Source organism: Zosterops lateralis (genome assembly GCF_965231275.1).
Source record: "Zosterops lateralis genome assembly, chromosome: 11".
NCBI classification, from domain to species: Eukaryota; Metazoa; Chordata; class Aves; order Passeriformes; family Zosteropidae; genus Zosterops; species Zosterops lateralis.
In genome coordinates this window covers 4,664,372-4,678,502 of record NC_139771.1, presented here as the reverse complement: position 1 = coordinate 4,678,502, position 14,131 = coordinate 4,664,372, and the positions used below count along the sequence as shown (strand labels likewise).

The following is a 14,131-nucleotide window of genomic DNA, read 5'->3' as shown; positions in this document are numbered from 1 at the left end:
TTGCATTTTGACATTTATTTTACTGGGGAAAAAAAAAAAAAAAAAGAAAAAAAAAAGAAAAAAAAAAAAAAAAGAGAGAGAGAAGCAACAGGCAGTTATACCAACTTACAATTTATTATTTTTTTAAAAAATGACATGAAACACAAGTAAAAATAAATACATCATATAAACAACAAATTGTTCAAAGTCTCTGTTCTGGGAGATCAGGCGAGCACATCCCGTTTGACAGAGAGAAGAGGGAAGCACATGATCATGTGTGGGGCCAACCGACCGACCCACTCTGCTAGCAATACTCCTCTTTCCAACCACAACAAGACAGGCCACAAACTAAGGCGGTAGTAAAAAACAAGAAAAGAAAAGAAAAGAAAGAAAGAAGAAAAAGAAATCCAAACCAACAGAAAACCCCAAATGAGACTCAGTGATGGATTCCTTCAGGCTCCCATGGATCTGCCAGACTCCAGCTCTGAGCTGGGTACCACGAAGCAGCTGAGGCAGCAGTGGTGGTCTGGGAGGTGGCGGAGGTTTCTCTCCCTGACTTGCCCCATTGTCCCTTCATAGGGAGCACTTGCTCCACGGTGCAAGGAACCATCCCTCACTGCAATCTAGCTGGACTATGGTCCCTGTTCAACCTTTGTCCCCAGCCCTCCCCCACTCCTGGTCCTTCCAAGACTGGATCAACAAAATTTATTCCAGAGTGGCGAGAAATACCAGCTGTGAAGGTATTTGCTGTACTTATCCCTGTTGGCCTGGAAGCCACCCCCAAACCAGCAGCAATCCTTGCACATTCAGCCTCTTGAATTTGTTGCCCAGAGAAGCTGTGGCTGCCGAATCCCTGGAAATGTCCAAGGCCAAGCTGGACAGGGCTTGGAGCAACCTGGTCCAGTGGAAGGTGTCCCTGCCCATGGCAGGGGGGCTGGAACAAGACAATCTTTAAGGTCCCTTCCAGCCCAAACCATTCTGTGATTCACTAACATCATTAAGTCAAAATACACATAATTTCTAGTGAATACCCTGTGGAAATCCCACCCTTTGCTTGCCAGAATATTTGCTTTTTCCAAGTAGCTGCACCCAACCTCCCCACCTTCCCAGACACTCCAGGACAGTGTGCAGCAGATCCTGCCCAACATGGGCCTGGCTGGGCTGTGTTTTCCCCACCCTGCAGCTCCCCAGGAAGCCCCAAGAGCCACATAAGCAGTGGGGGCAACAAGCCCACCAAGCCCAGGGCACAGAGCAGCAGCAGCCACCCCACACCCATGGCACTGTCCCACAGTGGTACCCAGCCTTCACCCAACGGTCCCCAGGAGAGCAAAGCTCCCACCAAAGGCAAGGGCCGAGGGCTGGGTGCCAGTGCAGAGGGCAGCTGACCATTCCCAAGGCCCCCACAGATCTGCCCTGGCCTTGAGCTGTGCTCAGAAATCTTCCTTACTGCCCAAAACCCTCTGCAGAGAGTCCTGCACTGCTGTTCTAAGTGTCACTGGCAGCCCCTCTGAGAATCAGCAGCTGCTTCCCATCAGGTCATTTGGAGACAGAAATTCAGCAGCAAAGAAAAATTTAACCCGTGCAGGGAAAGCCTCTGTTCCAAGCTCAGGAAAACCAAGAGAGGACCTTCTGCAGCAGAATCACATGCTGGAGAGGAGAAACCTCTGGGGAGAGCAGATGTGGGAGAAGAGCAGGCCTCACGGGAGGGGAATTTTAGAGCTTAGAGAGCTCCCCCCACTGGGGATAACCCACACCTCCCTGTGGCTTCTGTGGGGCAGAGGAAATCCTTCCCATGGCAGAGCAGGTGCCTCCGGTGTCCTTGGAGCAGCCCCAGCCACTGCCAGCCCCCATGGGAGCCCTGTGATAAGATCATCATGGCCATCTCTGTGACCACCTCAGCCAGGCTCTGCCAGGGCCCATCCCCTCACTAAGGAGGGCCCAGGGCCAGTGGATGGGGCAGAGCTGGGGCTGGGGCTGCCCTTGGGCACTTGCTGCTGCAGCTGCCCGGGGCTGTGGCTGCTTGCCAGCAGTGGGTCATGCACAGGGCAGCCACACCACAGGAGGGTGCCAAGGGGGGTACAAACCATGGCCATACAGGAAGTGTAACCCTGGTGTTGGGTTAACAGCCAGCCCGGAGCACATTCTGCACCCTGTGGCAGCAGCATGCCAGTCATCTTCAGCTCCTACAGTCACAGGGCTCAGGCTCTGCTGGGGGACCACTGAAGAAACATCAGGTGGCAGCACAAGGATGTGCCAGGGCCTGCTCTGAAGCCCTGGACACTCTCCTGGAGAGGCAAGGAGCAGAGAGGTGTGCAGTCACCAATACCACATCCAGAGCACAGTGCTGACTGCCCCCAGCCAATCTTCACACCTTGTCCCAGCACAGGCCCCAACCAGAGCTGACGTGGGAGGGTCACTGGGATGAGCCCCACTATCCTGACCCCCACAGGAAGGGCTGGGGTGGCTGCAGGGCTCTGGGGGGTCTGCTCATGTTCCCACCTCCCACATGCGCCCACAGGTCTCAACACTTGCTACTCTGGACAAGGAAAGCCCTTGCCTAGGTCCATTCCCCAAATCCACAGGAAAACTGACAGCCTCACAGGGACGCAACGCACATCTGGGCAAGCTGGTCATACAATCAGTGTCAGAGGGTAGTGCATGAGGTGGACACACAGAGCACAGGAGGGCATGACTCACAGATGCAGCACTGTCAAGTCTTTGGAGAAACTTGCATGAACACCATCAGTTAATTTGCTTTGTTACTTTTGTGGGGGGTTTTGATTTTTATTTCCATGGTGCATCCAAAGACAAGTTGTCCAGCAGTTTGCTCAGAACCCCTCGGTTTTCAACTCCTAGGATATGTTAAAGAAGAAAGCACTATTTTAATGTTTGTTTTTTAAAAAAATGATTAAAATAATTTGCATAGCTAAACTGTTGATCTAAGGCTTCTATGAATGGTGTGGTTATGTTTGACAGACAATGTCCATTAAACAGAGAAAGACACTAGGAAAGCCCCATAACAATTTTTATTGTGTTTCCGTAACACATGCGTGCACACACAACCCTCTCTCTCGGGAAGGGAGGTCCCCATCTTCCCAGCACCCCTTTGGTGGAGCATGTCAGGACATCCTGCCCTTTCCTACACCTGGCTGGTCCCAGCAAACACCAGTGACTGCAGCTTCCATGGCCTAGGGGTCCCCTACAGGCTACCACCAGCTCCAGGGACACCTAATGCAGGCAAGCACAGCTCCTGCATGGTGACACCTAGATGTGACATGGAGGTTCCTGGATTTCAAGTGTCCATCCTAGTGCGTTCTCACACAGAGTCACATGCTCCAAGTCCAGCTGCACCCAGGTATCCCAGCCTGTCCCTAGGAGCCCTGGACCTGAGGAGCAGCCAGGGTGCTCGCTGGCAGGGCCAGGACCAGGCTCTGCACTCCTGAGGCTAAGCAGGAAGGCCAATCCCTGCACGGGGAAAGGCACTTCCCCAGCAAGAGCTCTGTTTTCCCAGCCCCACACACCTCACACTCTCCTCCTTCTCACTGGGAATGAGCACAGGAGGCTTCCACATGTGCTCCTCTACCTGCCCCATGACAAAAGGATTCCATCCTCTCTCCAGCTGCTCAGCACCCAGAGCAGCTCCTGCTCTGGCAGAATTCCCTGATGGGACACATCCAACTGGTGCCACCCGGGTCAGCCACAGGCCACCTCCACAGTAAGCCCTGCTCCTAGGCTAGGCTTTGGTCAACCAGCTGCTTGTCCCCACACAGACAACTCAACAAGCGACCACTGCATGATGGAGGCCAGCTTTTTATTTTTATAATATGGAAATTAATTTAAAAGTAGAAAGAAAGACTCCCCCAGACAATAAATATTATGCCTTCATGAAATAAATTAACATAAAGATTCTGTGCAGGGGAAAGTCTCTCCAGTCACAGATTCAACAGCAACTGGCACTGGTCCAATGTCCCCTCCTAACCTTCTCCACTGCCTGGTGCTGTTCAGAAGCAGCAGCGAGCCCACCCACCCCTGGATCTGGTGGGCCACAGCAGGGTGAGACATGGCTTTCACACAACCTGGCAGTATATAGGGAAGTCAGCAGGATCCCCCTCTGATGGCCACCAAGACTTGTGGGATCGCTCCATTCATCTGGCCTGGCACACAGAGGTGGCATCAGACCCACAGGGCCAACCCACCTTGGACGGGACCCTTCAGAAGGGCCTGGGGGAACCCTCCACCAGAGCCCTGGCACAGGAACCTGCCTGGAGCCCTCACACTAGTCTCATGTGAATTTGAAGAGGGTGACAAATTGTGGGGTATTTTCTTTTTTTTCAATCTTTTTTTTTTCTCTTTTCTTTCTTCTTTTTTTTTTTTTTTGACATCAATCCCCTCCCTCCCTGCCCCAACATACACAATGTAGAAGCCTCCCCACTCCCTCCCCATTAAAAACACATTGTCCCAAACCTCTGGTGGAGTCACCCCCAGCCCACCCCTCTTGCAGAGAGAGAAGTTCACAGATAAGGCAGTTCATGTGAGAGGGAGCTCGGCCCTGCCAGCAGTCAAGCCCGCGCCTCCAGGCCTGAGAAGGGCAGTGACTCACAACACCAAGCCTCCACGGCCAGACAAGACAGAGAACAGAGACAGACAGACAGACAGAGCGTGGGGGGAGGCACTCCTACAGTTTGCATTGCTGCTTCCCTCCTCCCCGGCTCTTGCTCCCCCGGCTCTCAAAGGTCCACTCTATCCCTCTCCCATCTCCCAGCCCCTAATACAATTCTTATCCTTGATAGCTAAAAAACAATAAAACAAAACGAAAAGAACAAAACCACCCCCACGCCACACCCTTCGCATCCTTCTCCACCCACTGCCGTAGCCCAGAGAGAAAATCCTGACTCCCAAAAAGGTCCTGCAACTTTTGCCTCCTGGCGGAGCTGAGACCGAGCAGGAGCTGGGCCTTTTTATTTCCCTGTGATTTCTATGACATCGTCGTCTTTGTCCTCGTCATTAGAACTGCATCCCACCTCTGGGACCTCCTGGGGTTCAAACTGAGGCACCTGGGACCGAAGGAGACCCCCAGTCGGGTAGCCCGAGTGAGGGGACACGTAGCCAGGGTAGGCAGATGCCATGCTCCTGGGAAGGCTGCTAGGCAAGACGGGGGCTGGGAAAGGAGCAAACATCCTGGGCTCGGGCAGGAGTGACTGCGTGAAGGGAATCGAGTAATTGGGCAGCACCCCTGTCAGAGAAGGGTTTAGCATGAATGAGGGGACGCTGGCGGTGGCTGAGGTAGCAGCAGAAGAGCTGGCGGTGCCGGCTGTCAGCAGAGGGTCAGTAGTCACAGGGAACACCAGATGAGGGTCTGGGAGTAAATTGGGCAGCTGGTAATAAGAGGAGCCAGTGCCCATGTACAAGGAGTTTCCTGGCTGGGAGGCAAATGGATGGGTTAGGTTGTGGTTTAAAGAGACAGGAGGCATGGTGAACCCACCAGAGACGGGGTACCCGTGTTCGTACGGCTGCACGGATGACGGCAACTGGCGTTTCTTCTGCTGCCTCCGGGATTGCTCCTCCGGAGCCGATGGTGACGTCGACTTGCGCTTGTTGCCCCGTAAGTCCAACACCGGGTGGGCGTTGCTGTGCTGGCTGGTGGCTGGCAGGGCCGAGGACACGGAGGGAGCCGCGCAGGGAACCCCCACGTGCTGCTCAGCTCCCCGGGTGGCGGCGCCGGGCGTGCTGTCCATGTGGGTGGCGTGGCCCTGCGCCACGGTGGTGCTGGGAGAGCTGTGGCGGGACTCGCGCGCGGCCGCCGCCTCCGCGTACTGCTGCAGCTCGCTGATGATCTCGGGGCTGTCGGGGGAGATGGGCCGAGTGAGCTCCTCTGCGCTGGGGAGCTGCGGGGATGAGGCACTGTGTCTGCCATTGCTCGTGGACTCCAGGGAAGAGCTCTGGGAGCCTGCAGACAAGGAGATGGCGCAGGTGAGAAATACAAACTCAGAGAAAAACCTGCGGGCCAAGAGGCAACGGTGGAAAGGAAGGTGGGAATATTTTGGGGATATGACAGGGTCAGCTCTAAACACAGACATGATGGAATGCACCAGGGAATACTGCCCCAGACACTCCAGTAGGAAAGCACATGTGCAAGCCCCACACGGCACACAGAGGCCCCTACCTGAGGCAGCTGTCCGACGGTCTTCATTGCCCTTCAGCTTCCCAGTGGTCCGTATGGCAAAAATCCGACCGTCACTGGTCCGGATATACGTCCCTGGAACAGAGGCAGAACAGCTTTATTCAACAACTTCATTACAACTCCAGTCTCAGCTCAGGACCTCCATCTATGAGCCTGCAAAGTTCCTTAGGCAAGAATAGGACAGCAGTGCTGCATAGGCACAGTGGAAGGCTTCTGCCCCCTTCCTCATCCTTCACTTTCACCCTTTCAGCTTTCCTGACTGGAAATCATCCCCTCTCAGTGTGCCAGTGGGAAATGTGGAACTTCACACTTGAAACAGTTTGCTCTGGGAGAAGCAGGGAGTGTTTGGCTGCCTCAGAACTTGCAGTGAGTGTTGTGTGAAGGAAGAACTGAGCCCCAAAGTTCAGCAGCTCCTCTCAGGGACAGGAACAGCCACAGCTGCAACAGCCATGCAGTATCAGTGCACCCAGAGCACAGGCTGCAACAGAGTCACTGCAAACTCTAGACCTCCTTCCCTTCTTGTTTCTTTTTTTCTTAAGGGATTGATTCACACCTTTACATCATTTTCTTTCCTAATCAGCACTGGCTAGGACTCTATTCACAAGTCTTACCTTTTGTCCCTCGGATGATATGGATGCTCTCACCAGCACTGATTCTTGCTTGTACATCAGTGGATGTGTTTGTACCCGGAATCACAATATCTGCCAGTGGGGAAAGAAACAGAATAATGCCTATTAAACTACATGCCAGCCATATCCAGGAGAGGGCAGGTGCACCATCAACCCCTTTTTTTGAAGTGTAATTGTCTTTCCTATGTGCTGTGCTATAAGCAAGCCCTGGATTTCTACACAGCACAAGAAGACAGCAGAGGCTCCAAGGAAGCAAAAGCCATATTGCCCTGGCACAGCATCTTCAGAACCACCAGCAACAGTATTGCAGCTCCTATCAGGGAAAGTTCACTCCCAACAATCCACCAGATCCATGGCTCTTGTATACCTGCAGGGAAAGTCCTCCAGGCACAGAGGAACCACTCAAATGCAGAGAGACAGTATATTTGCCTCTGATGCCCATCTGCCCACAGCCCATGGGGACATCAACAACTGAGTTGTTGATGATCCTCAGTTCACCATGGGCATCCTCAGTTTACCATGGGCATCACGACCCAACCCACTTTGAGCAGTAGCAACTCACCCGTGGTGGTAACAATCTTCTGCACAAAGACACCAGCTCGCTGTAGATAGTTGATGGGAAAGTTGACAGCAGGGTTGGAACTTGAGGTTGATCCTGCACCACCCATGGGGACGTGCCGGGGCATCATTGGAATGGGGGTGGACTGAACTGGGCGGACGCTTGCCACTGGTTTGTCCTCACCCTTGAGGGCTGGTCGCCTGGTGAGAGAGAAGGGAGCAGAGTGCAGCACCCACCCCACAGTGATAAGCATCCTCTGCCCCCTCATTTCCTGTCTACAGCATGGAGAGAAGGGAAGGGGCAGGTGCTCACCAGTTCCTCTGGCTAAAGGCAGGGATGCTCGTCAGACTCTGGTCACTGGCTGGGTAATACTGTGCGTAGGACGGCCGAGTGTAGGGGACGGATGCTCGCTTTTCCTCCTCGTAGCTCTTCTTGGCTGCTTTCTTCTCTGCCTTGGTCAGCTTGTGCTCCTTCCGGTCGATCAGCAGTGACTCATGCTGAAAAGGCTCCTGCAACCCCACAGCACCGCGGTTCTGGCACCCACACACCGCAAGAGGGAACCAGCACACCCCGAACGGCAGCCGCCTGCTCCCTGCGGCACCTGCCTCTTCCCCAGGCTGGCGGAGCCGGCCACGGCAAAGCACGTGTGGGGGGCACCGCTGTGGGTGTGACCAAGGCTTATCTTGAAGGGTGACAGTCAGCTAATGCCATCACCCGCCCAGCCAAGGTCATCACTTACCATGAGCACACAGCAAAACCCAGGAGCTTTGGCCAGGCCAAGAGCACAAGCACGGAGCCTGCCACGATGCCACACAGCTCCCAGAGCCCCACAGCACCTGGCACAGGCACACTCTGCAGCACCACCCCACTAGTGACACTCCTGACAGCACTGGCCAGTGCTGCCTCTCCCAGCCTTGGCTTAAAGTCACCCCAGGAAAAGAGCTGGCAGCAAGCTGGGATATTCCATTGCTACCTTCACACCCAGAGCCAAGCTGAAGAAAGGGGTGCCTGACAACCTGCCCCCAAACCTGTACAGGACAGAGGTATTTCTAAATAAGTGGAAGATATCACAGGGAAGGGCAGGGATCTTTGGGTCCTCTCTAGAGAATTTTCTGCCTATTCCCACCAGCACCTAGGCGCATCCTTCTTGCAACTAGGGCTCCATCACACTGCCAGACTCCTTCAGGCCCACTCCTACCTGTGCAATGCAGTGCCAGCAAAGAAACAGGCTGGTCTTACCTTGGTGATGAGGTGAGGATACTTGAGACAGGCTAATTGTAGAACAGACTCCTTCATCTTGCTTGGATTGAGGGAGAGCTGAGCATGGTCAGATTCTTCTTCCACAAAATGCAGCAGGTTCTCCACCTCCCGTCGAGTGAAGTTCAGCACTGGGTTCAGATCATCCACCACCCGATCTGGAAAAGAGAAAGAATGGAGTGAGGAGAGAAGGGAAGAGAGCACTGCTTGTCTGTTGCCCTTCCTACACTTCTGTCCTAATACAGCTCCCTCCTTCCAATCTATACAATCCTCAGAAGTATTCTGTAAATGTCAGGGCAAAGAGAAAAATCATCACGTTCAGAGCTGAGCCTGTTTGACCAAGTCAGGCTGACAAGTGCCTGTGCTCCAGACTGCACAGAAAGCTGTACAGGTCACCAAGTTCTTGGCAAACAGGAACACAAAACTAATTATGGATAGTGTCCCACCTCATGTAACAAGGCTGTAACATACACATCCTGAGACAGAACTGCAGCCACATCAGTATGTGCTCTCACACAAATCCCACCAAAAAGGCTCAAATTAATACCTATGTACTAAAATGTAAAGCTCAGAAAAGGAGCCACATTTCCTCACTCACAAGAGCCTGGATGTTTTCCTTGAACAATCCCTCCTGCACACAAGTCAAACGGAAGCACATGGAGAAAACACCTCTATCCAGGACTCTCCTGGGAGCCAGGCCAGCTACCAGGGGACTCCATCTTGAGCGCACAACAGCAAACTGAGCTGATCATGCTGGGCTGCTGCCTCTGGAGTTTTGAGCAAAGAAGGAGACAGAGCTCTCTTTGGGTCACCATAACCCTCAGCTACACATTCTATGACAGCAGCTTGACAACTGGCACAAGCCAGCACAAAAGATACTTTTGGTACAAAGGCAGGTCAGAACCACAATGAATTAATTATTCTTGGCAAGTACTATCAGTCAAAGGTATCAACACATGTTTTAATTCCACTATTTTCCCTCTCTTACTGCAGGAAAAATGGAGATATAGAGCTATTCAAGTAGTAACACCCAGTTTAAGATGAGCAATATCCAGGCAGAGGGGAAAACAGGATGAGCACCCCAAGTCTCCAGTCTGTTGCAGTAGCCAGAAGAGGAGCAGGGAAAGTAAATAGCACAGCAGTGGACTGGGACCACAACCTTGCTGGAGGATGCTGGCTCTACTACCATGAATTTCTCACAGGATCCCATGTCACTGCCAACTCAAACATCAAACATAGCCCTGGAATAGTGCCTGTCACCTCTTCGTCTGTTTTTCAACCTTAAAAAAAGAAATTACAAAACCTACAGAAACAGGACTTCCAGGGGCTAAGAGGAGTGAGAACTGAGAGTAGAACGTTGTGCTCATCTGTGCTTACCTGACATGCCCTGCTTGGAGATCTGACGGTCATAGATCTTCTTCTCCAGGGTGTAATCAGACACCAGTCTATAGATGTGGCACGGCTTCTTCTGCCCGTAGCGGTACACCCGGCACACGGCCTGGGCGTCGTGGCACGGGTTCCAGGAAGCATCAAACACCACCACTCTGTTTGCTCCAATGAGGTTGACACCCAAACACCCAGCACTGGAAAATGAAGGCAAATTTCAAATGCTGCCCTGGTCAATTTCCAAAACTTATAGGCAGGGACAACCATCACAGCCAAGAGACCATAAAGGGTCTACGGAAAGTTTCCTCCAGTCAGACTTTAAACCCAAGTTTGGTTTTCAAGACTGTTAAGCTGTTGCAGAGGCCTAAGGCTGAAATCCTACATCCCTAGGGAATTCAGAAGCAGATGGCACTATCATACCATGCAGAGCACATTACAAAGGAAGTTAAGAACTGAAAACCCACATGCATCCAGAACATCCCTGCCTATGAGTCCTCCCCTGTGCCCTTCTGCTCCAGCCAACTCACCGTGTGGACAAAAGGAAGAGCCAAACAGAGGCATTGCTGGGATCATTGAACTGGTTAATCAGCCGCTCCCTTTCTGAGGCAGAGGTGCTGCCATCCAGTCCTGAGAAGGGAATTAAAGATACATGTAAAAGCTCTGTATGTTTGGGGGATTTCTATCAAAATAAACTCACTTTCTGAATGCTAAGCTTTGAAACTGGTTCCAAACCAATTCAAGTCATATACTCCAGCATCTCAGCTGGACCACTCTGTACCTGTAATATGCCCAAAAAGGCAGGTACAATGCAGCCAGCCAAGCTGGGACTTGATCAACTGAGAGATCAAGTAAACATTACTCAAGCTTGTCAAGGCTAGGCCTGTGAGCATGACAACACATTTAGCCCTTTAAGGCTCTACTTTAGGCAAGGTGGATAGCAGGCAGGAACAACAGGAACAAAGCCCTCATTTATGCAGGAAGCTCCAGGAATCAAGAGAAAGCAAAATTGTAAAGCCTTTCGCAAACACCCAGAAACTAGACCTGAGCACAGACAATGCTGGTGTAAAGGGGTGTCATGTCTCTGTTCCTGGGCAGCAGCTTGCTTCTGGCAGCTCTGCAAAAATCAGGAACACCATATCCACCATTCTTCTTAGTCCTGGCCTGTAAAGTAGTCACACAAAGCAACAAACCATACCAGAAAAAGATTTAAAGCTGGGGAAGAGGGGAGGGAAGTTCACAGCCTTGAGAAAGTGAAAGCATTCCACAGTGGTTTTGTTTTGGAAAGCAAGATCTAGCAAATAGTCAACAGGAAGCAGAAAGTATCTTTTGCAACTTTAAAAAAGCAGTAGTGTCTAAGTGAGATGTCAGAAATGTCAGAGATGTCTAACACCTTCTAAGTAAGATGTCAAGAGAGGACTTGGAAATTACTGCTTAGTTGCTATCCAACTGACATTGTCTTCCAATACAACTAAAGCAAGAACAGTGTGAAAGAAGTTCATCAGAAGAATGCTTCAGCAGAGCATTTTCACACCCCAAAACAACTAAAAGAAGATGGTGGGTGACTTTTAGGAATTCACACGATCAAACAGTGTCACAACAAAAGAGAGGAGGACTGGATGCACTCACTGTAGTAGTTGATGTTTCGGACCCAGTTATGAACTCCTCCATCTGAGCCTGGAGGACTCGGCATTGGTCTCTTTGCCAAAAACTCTTCAATGACAGATAAGGTGGACAAGCTCTGGCTGAAAAACCAAGACCTCTGTTCAGGAAAAAGCCCCTCAGCAGCAGAAGTGGAGCATCAGAACCCTTCCCCAACCATGACAGTGCTGATGGTTGTCAAACCCTGTTTGTGCAGCACACTCTCACTAGTAAATGTGACAGTGGCAGAAGTATAAAATCCACCAATGGAAATCCACATTAATACAACAAAGGAGAAAAGGGGAACTGTCACACCATTCATCCTCTGTAAAATCCTCCTAGTACCAGGGGAGATCCAACTACTCCAGTATTTAATGACTGTAGGATTAGTTGGTGATACTCTGCTTACCTGAAGACCAAGATCTTGTCTCCAAGCTTCACACTTTCCTCAATTAGGTGGAAAAGTAACACCATCTTGGGTGAGTTCTCCAGGACTCCCATCTGGTAATCACACAAGATGTCTTTGGCCTACCGAGAAATGGGAGACTATTACAGGTGGAGTTGCTCATTCCCTGTTTAGTTCAACAACCCTCTCTCAAGGTGAGAGAAATAACTCATGGCAACAAGGTTATTTACATCCAGTTGTTTGAGGTGACAGTGTTACATCCAACTACTGCTGCTACCTCCTATTCCAGAAGCTCCAAATGACAAGCTTCATTGATGAATGAGTGCCCTCTTAACCTCTCATGACTCTTTTATCTCAAGAACTTTCCTCCATCCTTCTACATTTACCATCATCTTATTTAGATCAAACTTCACACTAACACCTTTATTTAGAATAACAAAGTCCACAGTCTTTTTGGGCAGATGAGAACAATGACATAAGAGTGCTGCCTGCACTTCTACCTCCCTAGAGTCACAAACCCCTCCTAGCAGCACACAGATCTGCTTATCAAGATGCTCTGTGGTAAAGAGAAATAAGAGATACCCACAACTCAGAAGAGACTTCTCTTTACTCTGCTTCAGAAAACTGTCCAGTCTTTCAGACTCTCGAAATGAAGAGTTTTCCAGCAGTGATACTCACCCACTCGTAAGTTACAACCTGATTTGCTCTCTCCTGAAAAGGGTTGAAGCCAACACTCTGGAGGAACTTGCTATTAGTAGCTTCTCCAACTGGTGATGCCAAAGTATTACTCTCTGTTTTGACTTTAATTCCCTGAGGCTGGCAGCGGGAATTAGTGTTTGCTGTGCCAAGGTCATCCACATCCAAATCCTGCTCGTTCGCCAGATTCTCCTTTTGCAGAGCTTCATACAATACATCTGGATGGTTCCAGATCTGAAGGGATAAGGAAAGAAAGTGGTTAGATCTACACTGGTCTGCTGCTTGCCAGTGACTGTAACCTGAAAGCCCCCACAGATATTCAAAGGGAAGAACTAATACTTCTTCTGGCTCTCGTATCTTTAAAAATGCCCTACTGAGAACAACCAACAATCTTTAAAAAGTGCCTTGAGAACAAACCAGAAGGTCACTGTGCACCCCACACAGCACAAAGGCAGAGGAAGTTGCCCATTTGTACTAAGCAGGTAAGGTTATGCAGTTTCAGGTATCAGCTCAGACTGTTTCAGCTGATGGCAGCAGGTTTCTTGTACAGTTCGAAAGAGCCATTTAACATCCCTGCACCTCAGTTCTGCAAGCAAAGATAACAACACTGTTGAACCACTGCAGAGCACTCTGGGGAGAGATGATGTCCCTGGCCAACCACACTTTCACCTCCTCTTTTGACTTATATTTCCCTTTCCCCAACGTATTAGAATCTTTTTTTGCATCTTCTGCCAAAACGTACCTTACAACAGACACAGAAAGCTTTGAGTGGGTTCAGCCCCAGCCAGCCACTGTTGCCTGCATCTCGGAACCGGTTCATAAACTCGGTGTAAAGGGCCCGCTGGATCTTGGACAGACGTACCAGAATGACGTGCTCTTCCTTAGATGGGAGCTGAACCTTCAGCACATTGTGGCCTCGCCTGTGGAGGAAATAAAAAGGGTGAGATAAATACAGGGAAGGGAATTTCCCTATATGATCTCCCTGTGGCTGCCTGTAGGGTAAGATTTTGACTTCTTGCCCACCCAGCTGCAGGGTGAAGGACCTCTCAATTGCATGTTTCTCTAATGCATGACACTTCTGAGATACTCTCCCTGCAGCCAAATACCAATTGTAAACATGATTATAAAGATTTCAAACATTACAGTCCTCTAGCACAGGCCACAGAGTTAACAGAGTGATGAAAGTCCTGTTTTCCATGGTAGCTGCAAAACAGAAATAAGATGTAAAGTCTATTTCAGCTCTGCCAACGATTAAGACACTCCAGACCAGCATCTTAGAATCCTCGTCTGAGAAAAAAAAAATGATGATTTGTTTCAACTGGTGGAGTCATGTCACTTTTCTTAACACTTTCATGAAACACTTTCAGATGCTTGGATAAGGATGCCACTAAGCGCACATC

At 50.5% G+C, this 14,131-nt stretch overlaps 1 protein-coding gene across 3 annotated transcripts in view; it reads right to left on the bottom strand.

Annotated features, from left to right (window-relative positions):
• Positions 1–95: 95 nt before the first annotated feature.
• Positions 96–14,131, bottom strand: part of RAD54L2 (RAD54 like 2) — a 75,724-nt gene continuing 61,688 nt past the window's right edge. For all 3 annotated transcript variants that reach the window (XM_083869575.1, XM_083869574.1, XM_083869576.1), the window contains 12 exons: positions 13,474–13,651; positions 12,714–12,965; positions 12,039–12,157; positions 11,618–11,733; positions 10,519–10,618; positions 9,983–10,188; positions 8,588–8,763; positions 7,661–7,857; positions 7,352–7,548; positions 6,772–6,861; positions 6,143–6,235; positions 96–5,926 (listed from right to left, as the gene is read on the bottom strand). In XM_083869575.1, the coding sequence (XP_083725701.1) occupies positions 4,938–5,926; positions 6,143–6,235; positions 6,772–6,861; positions 7,352–7,548; positions 7,661–7,857; positions 8,588–8,763; positions 9,983–10,188; positions 10,519–10,618; positions 11,618–11,733; positions 12,039–12,157; positions 12,714–12,965; positions 13,474–13,651 (2,713 nt within the window). In that variant the 3' untranslated portion in view covers positions 96–4,937. The remainder of the gene's footprint in view (positions 5,927–6,142; positions 6,236–6,771; positions 6,862–7,351; positions 7,549–7,660; positions 7,858–8,587; positions 8,764–9,982; positions 10,189–10,518; positions 10,619–11,617; positions 11,734–12,038; positions 12,158–12,713; positions 12,966–13,473; positions 13,652–14,131) is intronic.